Source organism: Gobius niger (genome assembly GCF_951799975.1).
Source record: "Gobius niger genome assembly, chromosome: 6".
Lineage (NCBI taxonomy): Eukaryota > Metazoa > Chordata > Actinopteri > Gobiiformes > Gobiidae > Gobius > Gobius niger.
The window spans coordinates 12,089,292-12,115,654 of record NC_136857.1 but is presented as its reverse complement, the minus strand read 5'-3'; the positions used below and the strand labels follow the sequence as shown (position 1 = coordinate 12,115,654).

At 40.3% G+C, this 26,363-nt stretch overlaps 1 protein-coding gene across 2 annotated transcripts in view; it reads left to right on the top strand.

The window, feature by feature from the left end:
- Positions 1-1,900: 1,900 nt before the first annotated feature.
- The window catches only part of kcnd3 (potassium voltage-gated channel, Shal-related subfamily, member 3), a 111,676-nt gene continuing 87,213 nt past the window's right edge, over positions 1,901-26,363 (top strand). For both annotated transcript variants that reach the window (XM_079559186.1, XM_079559185.1), the window contains exons 1-2: positions 1,901-2,269; positions 3,013-4,189. In XM_079559186.1, coding sequence (XP_079415312.1) covers positions 3,090-4,189 — 1,100 coding nt within the window. In that variant the 5' untranslated portion in view covers positions 1,901-2,269; positions 3,013-3,089. The remainder of the gene's footprint in view (positions 2,270-3,012; positions 4,190-26,363) is intronic.

Sequence of the window (26,363 nt, the reverse complement as noted above, 5' to 3'; positions counted from 1 at the left end):
GCTACCATCGAGTATGGAGGGAATGAATAATGCAATGTATTATTATTACTTGCGTGATTTACACAACTAGCTACATATAGTTTGTGCAAAGGTATTAAATATTCCCATTGAATGCATGTTCTGTAACTGTTTACAAACTGTGTAACAATAATCAATAAACACTGTCTGCTGCATTGATAGTGCACAACCTTATTGATTTCTCAGATGAACTGATATTGAAGGGAGGCAATCCCTGAGGACTCTATTAGATGTGTCTTCTCACATGAATGCACAGTCACGGCAAGAACAATTATAGAAGCAGTAACTATCAGCTTGCAGAAATGTGCCATTGTTTCACATCTACAGGTTTGAAAAGGTTGACCCACCAAGAAATGCACAATAAGGTCTATGTCAAAGATCACCAAGTCTGTGGGCATCTTGTTGGTCTCATCGTGGTTTGCAGCAGACATATATTACAATTTTGTGTATGTATGTATGTATGTATTTACTATCATTGACTCAGCAGCTGGTTTTCTTCACTTTATATACTTATTTTTAGCTAATGTTTCTCTGTTAGCTAACAGAGTTTCACTTCATAAGGTTTCCCGAACTCTATGAAGTGAAATTAAACCGCATGGGACTACGGATGGAAAAAAAGCCTTTGGCTACCATCCGGCGTGTTTACATGCATGTATTTCATGTTTGTTCATTAACATGCACTGTCTCAATCAGATAAATAAATAAACTTTAGGAACAGATGTGGACAGCCTGCAGAAATACAAGCAAGCGGCTTTGATATGGCAGATAACCATTTCTTTCCCAATGGTACAATGCGGATGATGTAGCCTACTTTCATATAAAATTAAATTGCCTCTCTCAGAAAGAAAAGTGCTTGTGGCTGCAGCTTGACTCAATACATTTTTGGATATTGTAAGAAACCAAAACACTTTCGAGTTCAGGATTGTGATGTGATATTGCTCAGCATCATGGGATCTGCAGCAATAATAAACAACGGATAAAAGAATTTAGTAGGTAAAATACTGGACTTATTGTTCACATCAAGACACTTGGACACCACAGTGTGTAAGATGTATTTACCATTAGTGACTCAACAGGTAACGGCATGATCCCACTTCTTTTTTTCTGTGTAGCATATGCTGTTTTTAGCTAATGTTTATCTATGGAATTGATGCAAACAGCCACAAACATGGCAGATCTCCATGGTAACAGTGGATTTTCCCGAACTCTTAGAAAGAGCAGAAAGTTTAAGGCAAATTTTACAATGTTTGTATAAACATGACAGCTTCAGCTAACTAAGTATGACCAAACAGCGTCCATAAATCCTACCTGCACTTCTTCTGTCTGTAGTCACTGTGAGATTTTCCACTGGTTGCTTTCACATAAACATACACATGATGATGAGCAGACCCTAAAGGCGCCAGGCCCCTGGAGGAGAATGTTGCTTCACAGTGCAAGATCACAAGATAATCTACTGGCACTGTACACTTAATGCCAAGAGAGTTGTTGTTTAAAATATGCTGGTTATGAATACTATGTCTCAGTGGTAAATAGTAGTCATATTTTTGCTAAAACTTATGCAAATGTGAGTTGCTATGACTAGTGACCCACATTATCAAGGCCTTTAGTATGATGTAATGTGCTGGGCAAATAAAGATTGATTAGCAGCCTGCCAGCAGACTCACGTCACGCCCTGTTGCCGTCTAACAAGAGTCACTCGTTTTACCAAGAATGTAAGCCAACTGTAGGCTATTTTAATTATTACCTAAATTGCGGCTACATTTATATCTATGAAGATGCTATTGTGTAAGATTATGGATGAGGATGGAGGATTTCCCCCCCCCTCCCAAACAGTGAGTAACCCACTTCGTGCCTCTCGCCATAAACGCAGTTTTGGTCCACAGACAGTCGTGCGCAGTGAGCGAGGGTGAATACGAGAGAGGCAGAGCGCGCTCCTCCTCCTCCGCTTCCTTCTCCCCGTCTCTGCTTCGACCAGCGCCACTCGTCCCAAAAAAAGCCAAGCTAAACCGGCACTGACGGCAGACTCCTCACATCATCAGCCTCGCAAAATGGAAACTGAATTTAAACAGCTGTGCCACGTCCATCGACGAGACTTCCACGCCTTCATCTCCAAGGTTTTCTGAGCGTATTTCGTAAAAAAAAACGAGAAATAACTTTTGGGTTTTTTTTTAGCCCAGAAACAAGCCAAGTGTTTTGCACTAAATTGCTTTAGAGGAAGACTGCGTCTCTGTGGATGGATAATTTGATATCGGTAAGTTTTGTCAAATGGAGGCTTGTGGGGCATAAGCTGGCACTTTGTACACGCTGCGTGCAGTTACACCCCGGTCCGTAAAGTGCAATAGTGTTTTCCACTGTCAGACTAGAACTGTAAGTTTGACCCATTTGTTAAAAATACCGCTTATTAAAAGGAAGAAGAAACAGAATGATTTTTTGTGTGGGATTTAGTGTTTTATAAATATCAGTTTCTGGTGATTCAACAGGTTCTATCATGAAAAAAGGTCTCTTTATCAGAGAAATATGATAAAGTCCGTGATCATAACCTTTGTTTTGTGTTTTATCTTATGGCGCTTATTTGCACAATTGTTATATTAATCTACAAAAGCTCAAATAACCAACACTGGCCCTGACTGTTCCTCAATCATCCCAGTGTCATGGAGGTGCTGCTATGGGCTGCCTGTCACAAAGGCTCTAAAACGGATCTTGGAAATGTAACGTTATCTTATTAAGTAATTATAGGGAATGTGATGCTTATTGGAAATTGCACATAAGAGCACAGTATCTTAAAGCTATCTTTATCAAATAATAGTTTTACTATTATACGTATGTGTGCGCATCAACGCCTTTGACTCCAAATCTAAAGTCATTAATGCACTCTGCTCTTTTATCGATATTCTCACCTCTCACTGGCTTCTCGCTCCAGCTGTTTTTGTTCACACATATCCAGACAATTGTGCACAGAGGTTAAATTTAGAATTGTCCTGTCCTCTCCTGCAGATGGTGACTGAGCTGAGGTCAAAGTGGTTGTGAAGGTGCTGGACTTGTTCCCCCCTGTGCCCCCGGCCACACACAGCATGGCGGGAGTAGCAGCATGGCTTCCCTTTGCCCGGGCAGCGGCCATTGGCTGGATGCCTGTGGCCAACCTGCCCATGCCAGTGGCTCCCACTGAGAAGAACAAACGACAAGATGAGCTCATTGTGCTTAATGTGAGTGGTCGGCGTTTCGAGACTTGGAAGAACACGCTGGACCGGTATCCTGACACTCTGCTTGGCAGCTCAGAGAAGGAGTTCTTCTACAACGAGGAAACCAAAGAGTACTTCTTCGACCGGGACCCAGACGTGTTTCGCTGTGTCCTCAGCTTCTATCGCACTGGTAAACTCCATTACCCTCGATATGAGTGCATCTCCTCCTATGATGAGGAGCTGTCCTTTTTTGGCATTATCCCTGAGATCATTGGAGACTGCTGCTACGAAGAGTACAAGGACAGGAAGAGAGAGAACGCAGAGCGCCTCATGGACGATCAGGAGGACAACAAGGATGCTAAGCTGCCCAATATGACGTTCAGAGAGACGATGTGGCGCGCCTTTGAGAACCCTCACACCTCCACTATGGCCCTGGTCTTCTACTATGTCACCGGCTTCTTTATAGCGGTGTCGGTCATCACAAATGTGGTGGAAACTGTCCCTTGTGGTTATGTCCCCAACCAGAAAGAAGTGCCATGTGGTGAGCGCTACACTGTGGCCTTTTTCTGCATGGACACGGCCTGTGTCATGATCTTCACAGTGGAGTACCTGATGCGCTTGTTTGCAGCCCCCAGTCGCTACCGCTTTATGCGCTCTGTCATGAGTATTATTGATGTGGTGGCCATACTGCCCTACTACATCGGCCTGGTGATGACTGACAATGAAGACGTGAGTGGCGCGTTTGTGACGCTCAGAGTTTTTCGCGTGTTTCGTATTTTTAAGTTCTCGCGGCACTCACAAGGCCTGCGGATCCTGGGCTACACTCTGAAGAGCTGTGCCTCAGAGCTGGGCTTCTTGCTCTTCTCTCTTACAATGGCCATAATTATCTTTGCTACCGTCATGTTCTACGCTGAAAAGGGTTCAAGCTCCAGCAAATTCACCAGCATCCCAGCCTCCTTCTGGTACACCATCGTTACTATGACAACACTCGGGTAAGAGACGACACCTTTTTGTCTGCGTCTGTGTGTGCGCTGTTAGCGGCAGCTCTCAGTGTGAGTAAATGTTTGACTGATCTGAAATGTGTTTCTCTGTCTGCTCTGATGACCTACAACTTTTTAGTTGTAAACTGCTCTTTTCGAATTGTGCCGGCCACTTTCTGAATAATAGAAAGCTTTCAAGCAATATCAGTTAACTTTGTTCTGCAAGTGCACTATACATGTCTGTGCAATACTGACAGTATTGGCATGATTTCCACAGTCTAAATTCAACCTTTATTCAATTGCTTGTCACTTGTTTTTTCTGTGAGCTCAAGCATGGCAAATGAAAGTATGTTGGAATTATATACTGGGGTATCATTTCATTTGCTGTTGAACTCTGATGTTTTGATTCAGACGCTGTTACTGTACTGGGGGCACCTCTCTGGTCAGCCCCAACCTGTTTTGCTCCACTTTATAGCCATCGTATATTCCTTCCATCATTTTACTGCTGTGACTGGAACCACAAATAGATCATTAATTTTACCCTGCATGCCTCTGCTCTCACTTCCGTGTGATACTCCACTATTAAGCCTAATGGTAATGTGTTTTATGAGCGTCCCCTGCAGTGGATGGGTTTGCGTATTCGATTCAGACAGGGAGGTTGACAAATTGCAGCATCCTGGTAAATGTCAGACTCATGCAGGCCTTAAATGGCTGGGAGCCCATAGCTGTGACACACTTGGCACATTGTCACTGCCTTTCAAGACCACTTCAGAAATCTGATGTTTGGGTCTGAAATGGATCTTATTGTCTACAGCCAGAAGGGGGAAGTGATTCTCACATTGCTTGAAATGTTTTGAGATGAAAGATATTGCTGCTCTTGTAGTACAGATCTGAATATCGTTAAATGGACTGTCTTGATTGAGTTTGCCAGACGCTTTTTCTTGCGCAAAAGATAGAAGCAAAACTTTGAAAAAACTCAAAACAAATCAATCAACCCAGTCCATTCGACAATATTTTAACCCCTACTTTGAAAATGCCTGGACAACTAAGACAACAAGTATTGCTACTACTACTACTACTTTCTAGAAACTGCCACAGTACTGGGACAATTCTACTAATACAAGCTCACAACTAAGAAAAATTATAAGCATACTTTACTCTTAAAGTATGACATAAAGTAATGTTTGCTGTCCCCCACCATGGTTGGAAGTAAATAACACTGACTCATGGAGTCCTAACAGCCACCGATTGGAGACACTTTTCTTTCCTTCTGTGACCTGCTCTTCCCATTGAATGAGACCTGAGCTGCTCGCCTGCTCTCCTGTTGCATTTTGGGTCGCTGAAGAGCAGTGTGTGTGTGTGCTAAGAGAAGGATAGTGGTTCAGCCTAACCTCATCAATAAAGCTGGGGCCAAAAGTGTGTGTCACAGTGACTAATGGTGTGGTCCAATGCATCTGCTGACCATTGTAGACCCTGCTTGGCATTCCTCTCCCTACTCATAGGTTACATACACATTAATACACAAAATATAATCAAATATAAAAAATAAAGTCTAACGTGATAACATGCAATTTTCATTTGGTTAAAGCACTGGACCAAAAATGACTAACAAAGTTTATTTATGATGACCATAGTGTGATGATGCAACAGGCAATTTACAGAAACACACAAGCACCTGGAGAGATGGTATGGCCAGAGTAGAAGGAGGGTTGGATTTAAAAGGAGGCGATAGCAGATAGCAGCAGAAAAAAGTCTAAGGCCAGTGTGAGATGCATTTGACAGGTTCAAAAGAGGTTATGTGTGTGTAGAAGGGTGCTAAGGTTAAAGCTATAAGACCCAGAGGAAGACCAAAGAAGAGATGTGTACTAGGTCATTAAAATTAGAGCAATAAATTGCTGTTACAATCTCTGCCCAAGACTGAGGCATGTTTTCAGTGGTCTTTTTTGAGGACCCTTTGACCCTTGCTCTGATTATGCATTATGTTTCTTGGCCGCTGCTGGCAGCACTGCTCACATTTATACTCTGGTTTGTGGTTCTTAGACGATTCATTTTATTCATACATCAGCGTGTGTTCACCTATATACCCAGGGCCAAAAAAGGATAACTCCCTTTTTATCAAACAGTTAAAGACATGCATATCTGTCTGTCTATCTTTTTTTTTTCAGCAAAGCATAGAAGTTTTTAGTCTGATCCCTGGGCTTCTTCTGTTTCTTTCTGCAGGCTCAGTCCCTGCAGCTGGCAGTGAGCTTGGCTGTATAATCCACCCCGAGACATTCATATCATCTGCGCTGTTATGTTTAATTTACTGCTATCTTGTTCCTTGGCCCTGGTGTTTGTGATGCACTTGAGGAATGAAATACAGTGATGTATCCATCTATTTTGTATTGAGCACGACTGGCATGTCCCTTCTGTTGCTGTTTACAAATTACGCACAATATTATGGCCAATTGTGCCTATTTACAAGACATAATTTAACCATGGCACCTGTCAGCGGATTCGACACATAAGGCTGAATGAACTGTTGAAATGTTGGAAGCAGGAACGTGGCCATGCAGAAGGATTGCAAAACGTTTCTTTATTTTTATAATTTACAAATAAGGAACAGTGATGAGCTGGCAACAGTCCATGTCTGTGGGAATTCTGGTCTGTGATGTCTGGAGAGGATGTTGGTGCTGGTTCTAATGAAAAACGGTCAGAATTTCCACTAACTTTATACTGTTGTAGTGTTGTTAATCCAAAATCTCTTAACTTTGTTCTTTGAGTTGAAGGTAATCTAAAATACACCCCTGTAAATTAATCATAATTTCAAATGACACAGGATTTATGTGAAAGCATAAAAATGTCCACAAGGCCAACTCTGGAGATGCTGTTCTATTCTATTGAAATATCATCAGCCGCTAAACAGCTTACCACAAATCCTGCAAATGAAAGGCAGGCAGGTGCACAGTGCCAGAGCTTTGGAGAAATTGTTTAGGCCATAGCACCCAGGAGGGGTTTTATTTTTCACAGGTTGCTAAACAAATTGATTTTGACCTTTTGATTATTAACTTCATGCAGCAGTCGCAATTGTATAACCCTGTCCAATGACATTGCAGACGCTTTTTTATTCCAGTACTATTAAACAATAAGTGTCATATGAAATGTATAAAAATATACAGTATGAATAGAATGTATTAGTTTTCATTTAAAATAGATGTGTAATGTTAAATCCGTTATAGACTAAAGGGCAAATAACTATACTAGAAATAAAGGTACATTTACGATAACACAAATCTCATTAGAAATAATTAAATTATCGCATCAAGTTGAAGTTTATATCAGTGGAAAAGTAGCTAGCTCTTCCTCATAGTAGCCAACAACTTCAACCCTAAGTACAGCTTTCTTTCCAATGGTCTTATGACCATGGATTTTAGCTTAGCATCTTCAAAATAAATGTACCTTGTCTTTTTGGTTATGATTTTTTTGAGTGTTTCTTGAAAATAAAAAGGGACAACTTTAAGTTCAGCACTTTTTTGTAGACTTTTATTATAATCTACCTGCTTTGTGAAAGCACAAATAATAGAATAATTCTCTTACCATGTGAGTCACCCTTTCCACTGTGGTTATTTGAGCAATGACTAACAACAGTCTGTATCATTAATTTCAGTAACACCTCTGCACACATTGGGCTGGTATCTTGTATTGATGCGGGCTAGAGTGCTTGTGTTGTTGCGGTCATTAGTGTAGCTCAGGTATGATTAATATCCTTATCAAAGCGCTGTTTCTTTTGATCACTGGGGCTCTAAGATCAATGCGCAGCTCTGAGTCTCCCTCACTCCCACACACAGCCCTTTAACTCCGCTGCTGCAGTAAAGAACTGCTGCAGATCAGGATAAAGCAGTATGGATGTACTATGTAAACCAGTCATCTCATATCAGTGGTGATTCACTACTCTTTCCTTTTAGGCCTGTTTGATAAATAGCAACAGCTGGCATTGCAATCAAGATCACCCTACAGCACTGGCTGTCAACCTTTTTATTGCTGGAAAAACTCATTATTAAAGTCATTTTTACATTTATTTTAATCTGAAATAGTCCTAAATACCCCCTGGTTGAGAAACACTGCCCGACAAGATTGGCAGATTTGGAGGTTATCCACTCACAAAGCAAAACCAGTTTAACCTACCATTAAACATAACATTAGCTTTGGGGGCAAACATCTGTTGTGTCCTGCTAAGAAAATGCTGTCACAAAGAGGTAATCAATGTTTTGTCAATATTATTTTCACCCTTCAATGGCCATTAAATGTTATATCTGGTCAGTCTGTGTTAGATCCTTTCCCTGTCACATTATGGGTTGTTTAGATTTATAAACAATAATTTCAGAGGCGGACAGTTTCTGTAAAACAATGATCAATGCAAATGAGTGAGTATTGATTTGGGCGGGACACAGTATGTGGCAGGAGTTGTTGGCACTAATAGCTAAATGAATGATCACCATGTCAATTGATTTGCAAGATGGTGGACTTTGTTTTCTTTTGTTCTGTTTTTAACAAATTGCATTATTAATTTTGTATTCATGTTTGTCTTTTATTAACATTGGTCGATGGAAGTTATGGGGTCTAAATGCATATTTCTCAAATTTGGGTGGTCAGATGTTACGTACCCCTGCTAATACATCACAGTTGCCAGGAACACGACCATGTTATTCAGCTTTAGATAAACTGATATGGTTGCTTGACATGGAAGTTCACTTCGCTCTTAATAAAACGCTACAATAACTCCTTAGAGAAATAATTGCACACATTTTAGATCTTCTTCAAATTAAGGGCATGTTTGTGTGTCATCTCTTCGTTCTTTGATGCAGATGCATGGTTGTTACCTTTGACCCTAAAACGGTTCCTATACTATCCTGGCCCCGGACTGAACCTGCTGGGATCACAATGATTTATGATCACTGTGGCACAAAAGCGTTTATCTCAAGCTGATCGCCGCCCAGTCAACTTTGACCTATGAGATGGTGGTGCTCTTGTTGCTTTCCACTCCACCAGAGGGAAAAAGCGGAAAACAGGCTGCAATATAGAAATGTCAGTCCATTTCGGCCACTTTTGCTTCTCTCGGGGCAGTTGCTCAGGGGAGACGGGGTTGGGGGTGTAAAGTGGGCCGGTGCAAATCCCAATGACATGCACTTTAAAAAGCCATTTTGAGATCCTTAACCCGGCTCATGGCTTAAGTGTAAAAATAAATCTGGGTAATTGTTTTCTCTCTAAACAATAGTCTACTCTGAGCTACTGTTTACTGTGCCCCCTTTTATTAGCACTCTGAAGTAAGCCCTTCCTCTGTAGAGCATACATGGTCATGTTTTAATAATGTTTAGGATCTGGAAGATTGCTCACTGAGGAGTATATAGCTTCTGCCTTACATTTAATGTTGAAAGAATACAAAATATCTCATTTTGGCTCGGAGTGTGTAATAGCAGAATCGTTAGCATGATTGCACTGTGGGGTTATTGCAAATCCACAAACAACTAGCGTGCAGCATACGGTATATTCTATTAAAATCTTGTATTGGCTACAAATTATAGGTATAATTATTCAAAAATAATTATAGCAGGGTAAAAATGTGCCTATTTGTTCAGCCTCCAGCTACCTGTGAAAAAAAGTTAAATCCTGTCCGTTTATGTCACATACAGTAAAATACACATCTGCTGTTGTTCATACCTACTGCTGATAAAAATAATGTTGAAGGTTGCTGCAGTTACCTGCTGTTAGTGTTTTGTGTTGGCCTGAACCAGTCAATACCTCCAAACAGTCTCAAGTCTTTGCCAGAAATTAGTCTTTTCAGATTCTGAAAAATATTGTATTTTCTTTCACGCAGCACTCTGGGCTGTTGGCCAGTTTCAAAAAGGACCTATTGAGCCCCAGTACTTTCAGGTTTGTGTTAAACATAGCAGCCTTAAAAAGACATTGGTGGGTGAGCTGGCGGCACCATAAGACTGAAGGATAACTGACAAGTAGAGTCTTTGACTTTCGAGCATTGTTGTTTCATCATTGACTCACCATGCATGCAAATGGGGGACCATCAAGGGGCACTGTGTCCTCAGTAACTTAATTTCAGCAAGTGCATGGGGAGCAGTGGAGTGATGGTCCCGGAGTTAAGGCATTGGGGAGACTTGTAGGGGTAAAAGTAAAACCAAATATCATGCAACAGAAAAGACTATTCTAACAATAGAAAGAACCACTACCACTATCTTTGATAAAAACTGCACATTTTATATCTAATTATATGACTATGACCACTAGCCATAACTAGAGGGTGTAGCTACTAATTGCTGCTTCATGCTAAATACTACCGCTACTACAATAACTACTATTACTTATAAAGCTCCTTCGAGTGCTAACTGCCAGTGTCAGTGCTATCAATGATAACCCATGCATATCAAAGAGAATAGCTAGTGGTGGTAAGGGCCTCTTGAAACCGCACCACTTTTCGCCCCCTCCACCAGTTCAATTAGGAGCTCACTCTACAGAGAGGAGTCTGAAAATGAGGCAGCAATTATCAGTTTCCGGAGTGTTTCGTTGAAACCTGGACAAAGACCTCTGCTTTCCAGGTTTAAGATGCCTTTGCAAAGAAAGAGCCAAATGATTCACAAAGTCTGGAAACTTTTACAAATTGACAGGATGCAGTAGACCCCAAACTTTTCTGGAGAGCTTTTCTATTCAATAACTATCTGCTTTGACTTTCTACAACACTTCCAAATATGTTGGGACATGTGCTGCTGGGTTTTGAATGTTAGTGAATTCAACAGATAAATACTTTACATTTGAATTGTGGCTCAATTTGAATTTTAGGCCTGCAACAAGTTGGTGTGCAACAGGAGCGTAAAAGGAGAGTGTCATTTTATGTGGAGTGAGTAACGTTTCACCTCTGTCAAGTTCAAAATGAACCAGTATGTCTTATTGTATTGGCACGACGGCCGAGTGGTTAGCTCTCATGCCCCATAGTAAGAAAGTCCTGGGTTTGAATACTGGACCGGTAGTGGAGTTTGCATGTTTTCCCCATGTCTGCATGATTACTTACTTGATGGGGGAGTATAAGTGAATTTGAATGATTGTTCTCCAAGCTGCTCTCCAAACTGTATATGTAGGCCAAGTTATAGAAATAAATCACCTATCATGTCCCTATGGAGTGTGTTATCTGTTGGATGGATCGGATTAATTTGAGCAGACGTCATTGTTCCAGTTATTACTCTGTCTGTCTCCGTTCTTTCTATCTTAGTGACGTGCATGCATTTGATTTTGACAAACACACATGCTGCCTTGGTGAATAAGCAGTGTCCTACAGTGATTATCCTGGGGTATTGTACAAGACCAAATCTGTAGGGATTAATACACGTTTCTGCAAACATTCTCTGTGCCTGTTGATGTGTGTGTGTGCGTGCGTGCGTGTGTGTGAAGGAGCAGGTCCAGTATTTTTTTGGCTTTTTCTGATCTTCTAGCAAATGCAAATATGTTTCAAATAGAAGCAACTTCAGCTGGAACTCAAAAACAGATTGGGCGCTGGAAAACAAAGGTTGGTCATTCTCGTAAAACTGGGTATTGCATAAATATCGGTGAACATCTCAAATCTTTTCCTCCTCCGGGCACCCATGGTTCTCACTTACATTCAGATTCCACTGAACACAGACACTGGATTTAAGGTTAAGTGTCTTGCCCAAGGATAATAAAGGTGGAAGATCGGCAAACACTATAACAACCGAGCGACCGCATCTGTTGTTTCATGTGACTTACATCTAACTCCTCAAGTATTATGAGCATTGTCAGAACAAGAGTGTAGGACATGCCCTTCAAAAAGCTAGGCATCAACTTTTTTGGGGATCCAGATGTCTTTGTGGATTATCCATGCTGAGGGATTAATGTGTCTGTCTGACAGCACTGAGAGCCAGGAACAGCATAAAAGTCATGGCCTGTAACACCATTAATAGATTTCAGTAAGCCCTTTTTCCTTTCAGGGGTTGACTGCTAATATTAATTCAATCTCTGGAGTAACCTCTCGTCTTCCGCGGTAGGGAATGCGGCCATGGTCCACTGGTGTTCAATAAGAAGTCTACTCAGAGCGTTTTCACTGGAGACAATCTGCATTATGTTTTAATCTTATTAGCATTGAATTACCACCGCATCAGAGGCCTGACACTGGCTCATAAATCCACCCAGTTTGAGGATGATATGCAAGACAGACTTTAAATAAAACACTCAATATTAGAAACGTTCATGTGCGGTATTGTTGCTTATTGGTCGCCAAACAGGCAAGGTTCATGAGTTACATTTCTTAAAGAGGGGGTATTATGCTTTTTTCAGCCACATAGCACCAGTCTATAGGACACAACAATGATGACGAAACCTTCTGTTGGTCTGTCAATGCAGTAAATTAGAATAACTGCCTTGTATAAAATTGCTCTTTCAAAATGGCGTTAGCAAATGACTTGAAATAGGCCTCTGTCTCTTTAAGAACCTCTGACCCTTTCCGACACGCCCCCTCCACACGCTGTCTGTGGCATCACAACAACACTCCGCTCGTTGTCTCAAGTATTGAAACTACGATCGGTGCATTTTAATTTTTATTGTTGGAAAGGACCTACTGTTTATCACTTTGTGAACAATGGCCACACAGGATATTATTTGGAAACAAACCTTCCACACCGGACGCTTGGAAGGGGCTCTTGCCTGAAAAATAACTGCTGTTTGGAGGCTATCTCTTTGCATCTGCCATGCCCTATGGATCTCTAACTATACCCCCATGGACGACACCAGGATCTGCAGGAGCCCATACGATTCAAAGACGGACATTATCTGTGCAAGTGGACAATGGTTTTTCGAGGTTACCCGTTAGCTTGTTATAATCGACTACAGCTCATTGTTGATGAAAAGTCTGTAATAAACCACAAATGTGTAAAGCCAGGCTCATTGTGTGATCATCGTAAAGGCTGCTTCGAGTAGTTGCCGGCTTTATTGACGTTATTTGTGCATAATATGCTGCCTGTTTTCAATGAATGTTGTGAAGGTGAAGGTTGTTAGCTTGTCGCGGCTAATAGTGCCTTAGCTCCGGGAGAAACCACTCGGCTACGACTCACTGTAGATGAAATGAGAGCAATAAACTACACAATCAACAAGCCAGGCTCCGTGTGTGATCATCATAAAGGCTGCTTCAAGCAGTTGCCTGTTTTAGTGACGTTTTCAATGCATAATATGCTTGTATTCAGTGAATTTTCCCGTTAGCTTGTCGCGGCTAGCTTGTTAGCTCCGGGAGAAAACCACTCGGCTATGACCCATTGTAGATGAAATGTGAGCAATAAACTTCCAAATCAACAAGCCTGGCTCCGTGTGTGATCATTGTTAAACGGTTCTTTATGTGTGTGGTGGTTTTATTGACTTTATTTGTGCATATTTCTCGTTTTCACGTGATGACTCGAGGTTTAGCTTAGCATTAGCTTTCTCCGGAGGCTCTGTGCATCATCAAGGCCCAGCGCAGAACCAGACACTGAAATAAGTGTTCTTGTCACCGGTTTTAATCCTGGGTGTTTCGGTAACAGAAACACTGATGTGTGTCTTTGTAAAAGTCTGCTGTGGCTCCGGTTCACAACACATGAAGCTAATCCTCCATGATGACTCTGTTTACATCTTAGGGCTAGACACTGCGGGGAGGGGGTTCTGCTGAGGAGCAGTGGTTGGTTACTCGGCTGGTGACGAAAGGTCGGAGGCGTATCCTGGAGGTCGAGGGCGTTTCCTGAAGGAATCAGGCGTTTTATCCCTAAAATGGCTGCCATCAGAGTTTCTACAGATTACTCGAAAATACGTGAATGTGCCAAGGCAACACTTCAGGCATGGTTTTAATGAGGGAATGACTTAATAACATGATGTAAAGCTTGAAAAAGTCGATTTTGCATAATAGGCCCCCTTTAAGAATAATACACTGTTACTCTCCTAAAATAGTAAAGTGAAGTGCATGCTATATGTAAGTATTTCTGTGGCCGTAATCTTCAAAAGTACAGTGTAGCAAACCCTGCCTTTTTTTTTTCCTGTGACAAACAAATCAAAGTGAACGCTTTACAAGGAAACACACTCTAGCTGTTGCAGGGGAGACGGTGCATAACCTTGATGCCATAAACATGCACGGTTCTTTCATACACTTGAGGGACAATCAAATACATGCGCAGCCATAAGCAAATTGATTTAGTTTCCCTTCAAAGGCACCCTCTCTTTGAGCGATATATAACATAACCTCCATGTAATGTAATGGACTGGGTAGAACGCATTTCATGTCACACAGACAAGAGGGCAGGGAAATACGAATATCAGGGTGAATTTATGGAATATAAATCAAATGTATACCCATCTATTTGTAAAATCCATGCTAATCACCAAAGCAGGCTTTTGATTAGCTGTGGAGAGACCATAATGGAACTAGCAAAATAAAAAGAGATATCACGATTGCGTATCTGACTTGTACCAGGCTTTCATTGTCAATGAACTTCAGAATGCACTCAGTCAAACATTGAAATCTTGCTAAATCGCATCCTTATCTGCACATTTGTCAATAGAAATGACTGAAACCCCTTTGGCCTGATCTTTGTATCTGATACATTCAAATTATACAAATGCTTTCCGTTGCTGAGGCACATTTTTCCACAGTTGGCTGGATATTGAAAAACAGTCTTTGAATAAAGTCTATTCATTTGCTTTACAGTAAATGTTCCATTTGCCGAGTGATGGATCGTGTGTTTGTTCTGTTGCTTTTGTAATTAGAATAACACCACAAATGATGGTGTCAACCCACTGATTGATTAAAGATAATCATCTTTAAATGAAGGCACTCCACATTATTCTGAAGATGTTAGGGTTTTTTATTGTGGCTTATAAACAATTATTGTAGAGAGAATAGCACAGTTTTGAGAGCCCAGAGCTTTACCAATAGATCAAGTCTTGCAATGGTAAATAGTTCCAAAACTAAATCAAATTGAGGATTATTTAAATCAAGTCTGGTATCTCTTTTGTTATGCATTTGATCATTCGATCATTTCAAATTCCTATCCTTCATACCTAGATTACAAAAACAGAAGGTTTCATAAAATCAAACACAAACCAATCGATATTACGTTCAGGAAAACTGCACTGAAACATGAATAATGCTTTTGTTACTCACGCTAAGTTCCCTTTCCATAAAATAGACGGCTACATGGGTTGTCCCTCACTTCTCCAATGACCAGTGTAGTTAATGGGAGTTGGACCGCAATGATAGCAGTGGCCCTAATGTGTGGATATAGATCAGCCGGCGGTGATGGATGCGGTGGTCAAGTGCTTTGGACCAGAATGGATGTTCTGTGGCCAGGTGGAGCGGGCAGGCAGCAGGTGGCTGGAACAAGAGCAACAGATGCCACTAGCCCTGCTGGATGGTGGTTCAACAAACACTTTTTAGGCCTGTTTCATGTTGATCTGATGGATGGTTTGAGGCAGTGTACACTCAGCGTTGGGGGGGGGGGTTGGGACCACTGGCAAAGTAATATATTATTTCCTTAGTGTAGTATAACTTCAGCTCTCTAGAAAAGCTACAATCAAGTTCAAATTGTTGTCTATATATTCTACGCAGTTGGTCATGTTTTGAAGATTAAGATATTATGAAGATATTATTACTATCTGTGGCTTAATCTAATACTTCCAGTCTCGGGTAGGGAGGGAAAAAAAAAATTGTCCTTATGAATCCACATTTTTCACGGATCGGAGCTCTTGTGGGGAGAGGTCACTACCATTTGTTCTACACACAAGGCATGCTGGGAAACGGCAACAAATCTGAGCCAGGCCACATGTACTGTATGTTACTTATGCCAGGGTGAAAAACCATACATGTTCACAGATGGTGCTGCAGTCACGCCAATTGGCCTGTTTTTTTTCTTTTCTTTCTTTCACAGAAACACACTTTTACATGAATCATTGTCCGTAATCGTTTTGTTCTTTAAACAATGAATAGAGTCTACAATAGGGCTCAATATTGGTCCATTTCCGTAATTGTCATGGGGCTTTTTCATTTCCAGGTCTATAGCTAATCCTGTGGCAGTGACAGCACCTGGTTTGGATTTTGGCGGAGCACAATGGAGTGTGTGTATGTGTTTATTTGTTTGAGCTGAGGTCTATCCTAGTATCAATCAAATAATTAAAAGCAAGGTTTATTTTTTAGATGAAATTACATCAAATCAAAACTCTCGACCAAACATGAGAGACAATATTTAGCTTCTTTTATTTTGCGTTATCACCCTCCCCTAGGTCTTCTCTTAAAAGAGATGTCTAATAATAGAAACAGCATTGGCTCCTTCATGAGGATTACAGTTGTTGTGTACAAGAACAAAACAAACGTTGGCGTGTTCTGATTGCACACATACTGTATAGATTACACAGCTGCAGCCAAACAAATGATAATCTATTTGTCATGGTCACACAATGCTGCTGCAGGATGTTTATTTCCCTGGAAGGCTCTCCTGTCACAAACATCTAATACATTTGGGCTTGATCATTTAATCAATAAAACAAAAGTCGGTTGAAGCTGGCTGTGTAGTGAGGAACACTGTATTTTCTGCTCCGCTTCTCTTGTGAAAATAGGACAATGGCTCACCGCCTACCTTTTTAGCAATTTAAGAATTTGCATGTTTGGGCCTGTATGTGAACTTGTGTTTTTACTAGAAATTTATATGCAACAACACACACTCACGCCCTCTGTCTCGATTGGGACACATAATATTAGTTCATGTTATCCCATATATTCAGCGTCCCCCTTTTTTTACATTCAATCCCAAGGCTATTTTTAGATCTGCCCCATTAAGCGCTAAGCTGTTTGTATTTCATGACTGGAATTATGGAAAATGGCGCAACAAATCTGGATATTTGTCTGGTTGAAAAATAAGAAAAGCGCGCCACACCCGTACAACAGGCTGCAGCTGTCACAGTGACAAGTCCCCAACCCTCCCAGGGTCTCTGACTGGATCCATTATTGCCGTGCTGCTATTTTTAGATTCTTTGTTCATGATTGCCGACTAATCTTGAAGTGCACTGGTGTGAAGGGAAGGGGAAAAAAAGAAATTAAGAAAGCATCTGTGATTATGTGACTGGTCTGTTTGTCAAATGGCAGGTCAAAAAACAACGGCTAATTTAAAATAAAATACAATCAAGCTAACGCCACATTGCTGCAAAAATCTATTAAACCGTGATCTGGATCCAGGCTCTTTATATGGTTTCATATTCAATTTTCATATCAAAAATTAACCATAACTATAACTTAGGACTGGGTGATATATCGATATTTAATTATAATAATAATGCATTGGTTTTATATAGCGCTTTTCTGGACACTCAAAGACGCTTTACATGGCACTATTCATTCACTCCATACTCGGTGGTGGTAAACTACTATTGTAGCCACAGCTGCCCCGGATATATTGATATTTTAAAATGAGATATGGAACTATTGCATATATATTATCAATATAGTTTAAATACTTTTTTTTTATTTAAATGTGAACCTTACAGAGCTTTGTTTATGTTTACATTTTATAGTGAGTTTTCAATAAAACTCCTCACATTTGGCTTTGACTTTGACTTAACACTTCACAGCTCTCACTTTGTAGAAAAAATATCAGGATACAATATCGCATATCGATCTTCAGCCTAAATATACCAGGATATGACTTTTGGTCCATATTGCCCAGCCCTACTATAACTAACATATTATTTAAAACAATGCACAATACCTAATATTGATGTTTTTGTGAAGATGTATAGCAATTGTGATCATAGCTGGGTCAGGGCACAGAGCAATTCATCAGGCTGTTTGTTTGTTTGTTTGTTTGATTGATTGATTGACGGAATAAATGCTTTTGCTAAGTGGAGGCCCGTCCTCTGTGATTCATGTGAATGAGTTTCACAATCCAATAGTGAGAGATCATCATTTTGCTGTAGCCTGGAAACAAGGCGAGACACACGTAAAGGTTGTGTTTGAATGGAACGGATGTAAAGTGAATGAAATTTAAGTTTGAAGGTCCCAATGAACAGAAGATTTCACTGTTTTAATGCTCAGTTTAGAACTCTGTAATATTTTGGGGCAAGTCCTGGTTTGACCTGTTTGTTGTGTCTTGAAATTGTCAGTGTCTCCTCCCAGTGACGATGTTTTTTTGTTCCATGAGGGGGATTTATTGATTTATGTCATTCATTAATTTAATCTATTATCATAGCTCTTCCAAACCCTAATCATTTTGGGATTAGCGGCTGATTGAATGGCTTTAGAGCTGTAATCCTCATTTGATTTAATCATGATATGATTTTGGTCGCTGCTGTTTCCATTGTGCACTCCATTTCATTCCAGCACTTTGGGTTTATGCCATTACATGTTCAAGCACTGGCACCTTTGGCAGCAGGAAGAAAAGCAAATATTGGGGTCAACAGTTATCTTTCTACTTTGATCTGAGAAATGGATTTCAATTATGCCGGTAAATTGTGCTTTTATCTGTACACCAATGCAATTTAACAGTGGCGGGGAAAGTCAATTACTTTGGACTTAAAATCTAGATATGCACTCAGTACGTCCACACTATGTATGTTGGAGGATACTGAATACATGATGTTATTGCTATTGTCTCGCAATATAGAGAAATGCTACGATGAAAATATAGTAGTATTAGACGTGGCATGTTTATTTATACCACGCATTTCATGTACACAAGGTAACTCAATGCAGTAATAGCTAAATCATTACACATCACATTTATATATTGTCTTTTCTCCCTCTGTTTGAATTGAAAAAGCTTTATATTAACACACATTAGAAACTGACTTGTATTTTTTTGTTACCTAGTATTAACCCTATAATTGATTTCGGAAGTACATGCCAATAGCTTGGACCACTTATGCTGTACGTACTTTATGAATATTCTCTGAGAGTAGTTTTACTTTTTACATATCACACGTTTTTCATCCTTCAGAACTGCTTGTATGTTTCTCTTAGCTCCGCCCTTAGGATGTGCTTTGAACACCTATTGGCATATATCACACATAGGGACTAAAAATAGCATCCATCCACACTCTCTCTATCACCCCTCCCCCCCAGTGATTTTCTCTCTATTCTCGACACATCCTTCTCCCTCCGTCTCCTCCTCAGCGCCTCCATATCCATTCACACGCACATTTACATACAACGGCTTCTGCATGTCGCAAATGTATCAATTAGGCCGTTTCAGAGCCGCCGAGTTGGGCGTGATGATGTGATTCTCTTTTCTCTGCTTCTTTTATCGCCATTGTCTTACATGTGTCTTTCTAACTACACCAATGTGGCAGGAGAATCACTGGCAGGTGCATGGGCATTACCGTTTATGTGATACCTGTTAGCTATATACCGTAAATTTGATAGAAAGTTGAAGTTAAGCAGGTAAGAGCGAACATGTAACAACAGACAGATGTTCAACGGCACTATACTTTGAGGAACACAAAGTTCTGCTTTGGTTTCAGCTGTTTTTATTGACTTCTCTCAAGGAGAACAAGGTCACAGAATGATGTCCTCTGATTGGATGAGGTGGCACAATGATGCCGTGTTGTCTTGTTCTTGTCGGACCAGTCTAAACTGGTCTTTCTTTCCATTACAACACAAACACAGCACTTTCATAAACTGACATATACCCTAATCGGTAACACTTTACTTTATGGGCCGGTACGTCTGTGGTACTTATAGTGGTAATTTCAGGATAATTTCTAGGTTATTATTGTGGTACTAAAAGTCATAATTACTAGTCATTAGGGTTAGGGGTTAGGGAGACACAGAGTTACCACTGTATCTCTCATTGCTAAGTGATACAGTGGTAACTCTTAGTAATGAAGGTCATACTTCCATGTACTTTGGTACTTTATATGATAGTTTCTAGTAGTTTCAGTGATACATCTATGGTACTTATTGGTAATTCAAGAATACTACAGCAGCAATTCATAAGTAGTAAATGTGGTACTTCTACATACAGACGTAATTTCTAGGATTGTGTGACTATAAAACAACATAAAACAGCATTAGGGAAAACAGGAAGTACAACCTTCATTACTAAGAGCTACCACTGTATCTAGAAGTACATAACTTGTAATTCTCACTATAGTATCCTTTAAGTACCACAGTAAGTACCTAGAATTACCACTGTAATTACCACAATAAGTACCATTATAAGTACCACCGTAAGTACCACTGTAAGTACCACAATAAGTACCTAGAATAACCAGTGTAAATGCCACCATAAGTACCACTGTAATTACCACTGTAAGTACCAAGGACTTACCGGCCCGTAATGTAAAGTGTTACCCATTAATCATCTTGAAATCTACGTTTATGAACAAACACACACATACACTTTTGTGGTCCAAACCGTCTCGTGTTTCGTGAATTGCGATTAGGATTATTTTTGAGGTGCAAAGCTGTGCCAAATGAGCTCACCAACGGCACCACCCCATGGCAGTCTGATAAGCGATGCACTAAGAAGTAAGAATGTAAGACGTTCGAGCATTCAGCCATACATCAAACAGTGAAGTTTCTATGTTCTGTTTGAGTCTGATTGGGTTTCCCATATGAGCCCAAAACATGCGCAAAAGGATAATCCTTCCACAAGGTACTACTGGCTAGATCTGGGGATGAGCTGTGATCTGCAAAGGACAAATTTCCCCACGTTGACAAAAAAGTAAAGGATTATGTGTGACAGTCAGAGTGGCCAATGGCGCAGATTAGCAACCGTATTTCCATCAAGGTGAGGAATCTGTAAATCTAAAGTCATAATTCTGGTTCTGCTCAAAATAATTAGCGTACAAAGAATTTCAGTTTGTTTTGTATGCTACACGTTTAAGCTTTTTTATTCAAATATGAACTTTAAACTGCAAATATGAATTTAATTACCGGGCTGCGTTGATAAAGGAGTGTGCTGTAATTGTGTTTCTTTGCTCATTCTGATCCAGTGCTTGGACCTTAATCAAATGCTGCTGCGTGCGTCTGGCTTGTACAAACACACTCGTGCTCAGTTCCTGTCTACAGCAGACACCTGTTGTGGCCGGCATCGAACAGCCGTAATGATTAATATGTTCACAATGTCACATCTCAGTGGCTCATGAAGAGTGGGGCCAGAAAATCCCTTAAGACAGCATTGTACTTTTTATTGGGAAGATGAATCTGTAACCTAACCGGAGGCAAACCCAACCTTGTTCAGAGATTTTGACCTATAAAAGTCTTCTCAAGCCATCAGTTATTTCCAGTACCATGTTTCTGTTCAGTTAATTTGATTTAACAGCATTCAATATTGAGCTCAGTTTTAGTCTTTGTTCTATCCTAGACATTAGGTTGTGTTTAACAGTTAATGCTATGCTTCATATATTCCTGCGAATCGGGAAAGGTAGGCGGTAGTGCTAACATTCGGCTACCACGCTGCCTTCAGTGGTTGTTTGGTGTCCCACCAATGCCCTTTAGTTTGGCTCATATCTTCGTCTTGCACTTTTTTTTTTGTATAAAGAAGTGATTGTGCGTGCTGTACCTCCCCACAGGCTGCTCTGGGCTGATGATTGCACTGGCCGTTTCCCTGTGTGGCTCTCCCCTGATGACAAATTCACACATCCGCCATCCGCCGCCTCTTTTCCACAAAATCAATAGTCTCTCCACAGTTTCTCTGCATAAGCGGCACAATGGTGGTGTTTGCTGCAGTTTCTTTTTGGATACAGATGGTTTAACAGTATAAAACCTTAAGACAGTGTTGGTGGTGGTGTAGGTTCCAGTGTTGATACATACAGGGTTCTTCTTCTGCAGTTTGATTCCTGAATTCATATAGATGAGGTGTTCTTTATGCTTTTAGTACATTGGTTAAAATGGCATTTGAAGACTGCAACCTGGCTTGTGCAGTTTTGAACCTGATTTACTCATGGTTTTCATTTAGACTGCTCATGTTGGTTAAGTTTGGTTTCAAGTTGGTGTTATCCCTGCATTTCCCTTTTGTATTTTATTCATTTTAATGATGGGTCTGGATTTTTACTATCTGAAGAAAGTGACATTTTAATAGTAGGATTTATTCAAAACATTTTAGGTTCAACTTTCCAGAAGAAAATGGGTATGTTGGGTGTATGGATAATTGTTATTTTAAAGGTGCAGCATGCAGATAGAGAGATACACTATGTCCGATATAGCAAACAAATGGCTACATGAAACATCCATCTATCATAGGTCTGTGGCTGATTCTTACTGTACTCCTCCAATCTATTATTCATCAGCGCAGAGGACGGCGGGGACAGCCATAATGGTTCTTCTGACAGTGCAGGAAAGCTCTGTGCACATATATTTCTGAAAAGACTAGATGAGGAAAAAGTGCTTAACTTAAAGGGACGACTATTTCGTTTGTCGTGATGCGTGACGAAACACATTACTTTCCTATAACTGTTTGTGATGTGTCAAAACCCTCAGCTTGAACGTTTTCCTCTCGATAAGAAACCAAGCAGTGATTACAAATAGTACGGATGTATTTTCAGTTGGAAATTCTTACTTGCAGCTGATCTCAGCGGTCAGCCTCTGTGGGAAGCCAGTGTGTATGTTATTGTCAAAGCATTGGAAATATAAAGGTAGGCAAGGTGGGTGAAGTGCCTTGTCAAACTGAGAACAACGGTCATACTTTTTTTGTTCTTTCTGTAAAAAAAACAACAACAAAAAGACGTTTTCACAAATAATTAGCCACCGCAGTCGAACTTTGGCTTGTGCTTTACTTTATTTGATCAAAGACTGACACAATAGAGAGACAGCCTCGGTGGGCACGTACACGGCAGTATAATGACACTGAGGCGGGCTGTAATCAGAGGCTGCCGCTCCCCTTCAGAGCGGCTGTAGGTGCGCTGTTGGGGTCAGGGGACAGCGCTTCTGATTGGTGTAGGGTTGTCATGGCGCTGGCAGGAGAGAGGCTTTTGAACACTCTGCTGACACCGTCTCCCAGATTGACGGTGGCTGACCCTTCACATCTGACCCCTCCCTTGAGCTGGTGTCTCTTTGTGTTATTTTGGGCACAGAGGGCGTCGCTTCTGTCGGGAAATATAATAAGAGAGAAGGACAGCGTTTCAGACAGGACTTTTTTCATTATTTTCAGCCTTTTCTTTCCGAGGGCATAGCAACTAAGTCTGCCTCCTATTGTCGGGTGATTCAGACGATGTTACCCGTTGGCTTTGGTCTTAAAGGAATAGTCCACCATTTTCACATACTGAGATATGTTCTTACCTTAGCTTTGACGAGTTCTTTAGGACCTGTCTGGTCTTCACTCGTGCCTTCAGTCACGTAAACACAGCGCAGACGGCGTTAGCATTTAGCCTCTCCCTCTCTCCACTATAGCTCCAAAACTGGTCAAGATAGAAGCTACCAAGCTCTTCCACGTTTTCCCTATTTAAATATGGTTACGTGAAGTGTTCCACTACAAAGTATAATTACACAAAATTAAACAATGTGGATTTTCTAAGCGGATAAAAGGGGGAACTGTATTGTAAGGCGTAAAAATACCAGGAGTAATTTGGCATCTGCACAGTAAAGTGAAGATTACTGCGCAGTAAAGTGAAGATTACTGCGCGGATTTGAACTACACCTGGTATTATTACGCCTTACAATATAGTTCCCCCTTTTATCCGCTTAGAAAATCCACATTGTTTAATTTTGTGTAATTATACTTTGTAGTGTAACACTTCACCTAACCATATTTAAAACGTGGAAGAGCTTGGTAGCTTCTATCCTGACCTGTTTTGGAGCTATAGTGGAGAGCGGGAGAGGCTAAATGCTAACGCCGTCTGCGCTGTGTTTACGTGATTGAAGGCACGGGGGAAGACCAAACAGGTCCTTAAGAACTCGTCAAAGCTAAGGTAAGAACATATCTCAGTATGTAAAAACGGTGGCCTATTCCTTTAAGCCAGATGCCATTCCTGAAGCACCAGTCTCTATTAATCTGGACACAATAACTAGACAAGCTTTTGACCTCTTGATGAGTCAAAGACTAAGCTACGTTCACATCTTTACTACTGCAATTGCTTAAGTAAATATAAATATTACAGTAAGTGGGACACACATATTATATTTGTATTCATTGTATTGAAATATCTTGGCTTCTAACTATCCAGGATGCTCTGCCTCAGACCCCATAGTTATGCAATACTTTAGGATACACATGAGCTTCATGGATCACGAGACTCACATTTGATTTATTACCTATGCAGGGATGGGGAGAGGATGTAAAGCCCCACATGGTCCTGGATTGAACCCGGGACCTTCTTGCTGTGTGGCAAGGGCACAAACCTCTCTACTGCCATTGAGAGTGATAAAGGGAGATAACTTGATAACATGGTCAAAAGCCTTTTCCAGTATCGAATTGCCATTAATGTCATTGGTTGACAAATATGTATGTTTTATGCATTTTCTGTCTGGAGGTGGCTACTGTAAATCATCAGGGTTTAATGGCTGGTGTTTAGACAATGCCTGTTATTTGTGTAACTTTTACAGCTTTGTTTTTTTTTTTTTTTTTTTTTTTTTAACAAATACTGCTCTACTGTAGTTTAGTTATGTCATTATTTTACAATGAATGAAAGTTTGTGAATACAGATGTAAACTCTTTTTTAAAATATAAAATATTTATATTATATATATATATTATATAGAATCATTTGGCTATTTTAAAAGGTTATATTGTTAGACTTAAGATTTATTAAAAATATATATATTTTTATGAGTGGAATATTAGAGGAAAGTCTTGTGATCCATGAAGCTCATGTGTATTTTAAAGTATTGCATAACTATGAGGTCTGAGGCAGAGCATCCTGGATAGCTAGAAGATATTTCAATACAACGAATACACATATAATATATATGTTCCTCTTATTGTATTACTAGAGAAACTACAAAAAAAAATATGAGTGGAATATTAGAGAAAGTAATTTAAAAAAAAATAATAATAATAATAAAAATCATTCCTGATAAAAGTCAGTCGGACAATTTGATAAAACACTGATTTGCAGTGACAGTTGTGTTTGGGGTCAAAAATTAGCCCAGGACATGACAGGCATGACAGAGACTGATCAGGTGATCCAGCAATTGTGTTATGTGAATTGGGTTTTGTGGTCCGTAGTTGCCACATAAACCCTTTAAACGTTTTATTCTCTCAAAATCCCTATTGTGAAAATGAATAGAAAATTCTATTTCCAAACCTACTGTTGAGCTCTGCAGAGAGTGTGATTAGCCAAGAAAAGATGCAAGATTGTTATTATCTCTCAATAAAGTTACACAACAGACTTGAAATGGTTTGTTGCCACTTTACGTCAAATTAGTCGTAAAAGTTGCTACTCATATTAAGTATCAAGCCGTAATATATACACTGGAGTATTATAGCTTACTCCCGCCTTCCCCCTCTCCACTCGATGCTTCTTGTACATAAAAGATGCTGAGTGTCGTAGGTGGGAGAGTTGTGTAAGTGAGGAGGCGCAGAATGAGATGGTAGGTCAAGTAGCCCCGATTATGTAAAAACTGTCAGAGGCTGGAAACACATGGTGCAGCACCTTCAGAGAGATTAGATTATAAAAGCTCCCAGCGAGTGGGATACTTCACATGTACACTGATCTGGTGACTAAGTAACTGATTCTCATGCATTTGTCTCAATCAAAATCTGCCTTTTAATATGTTGTTTTGATGCTTTTTGCGGGTATTTTTGAACTATCATCACTATCATTCACTTTGGTTTAAAACAGCGATATAGATCTGAAATGGCTTTAAGTCTCCCATAGCTATTCCCCCGGTTCAACAAGCACCCTCGAAGTCTCTAAGCCCCTCCCCTACTCCCCTTCACAAAAAACCTCCATAGCCGGGGACATCAGAGTGGGCTGCTGCATGCTGCTTTGTAGTAGTGGTTGCCTGTTGGTCTCTAGCCGTGCAGAATGATCTTTTTTCATCTGTTACTTCTAGCTCTTTCATGCTGCTAAGTGTTTTTTGGATGTGCGTGTCTGCTGGGCTTTTGCGTTACAAATATGCTGTATCAATCTGTAATTCTACTCAAATTCGAAAATTAAACTGCGCTGATATCCAATAAAAAGTATTGATATTGGTGCATCCCAGACCATGCACTTAAAGGATAACCACATCCCCCCTTCATAGTTC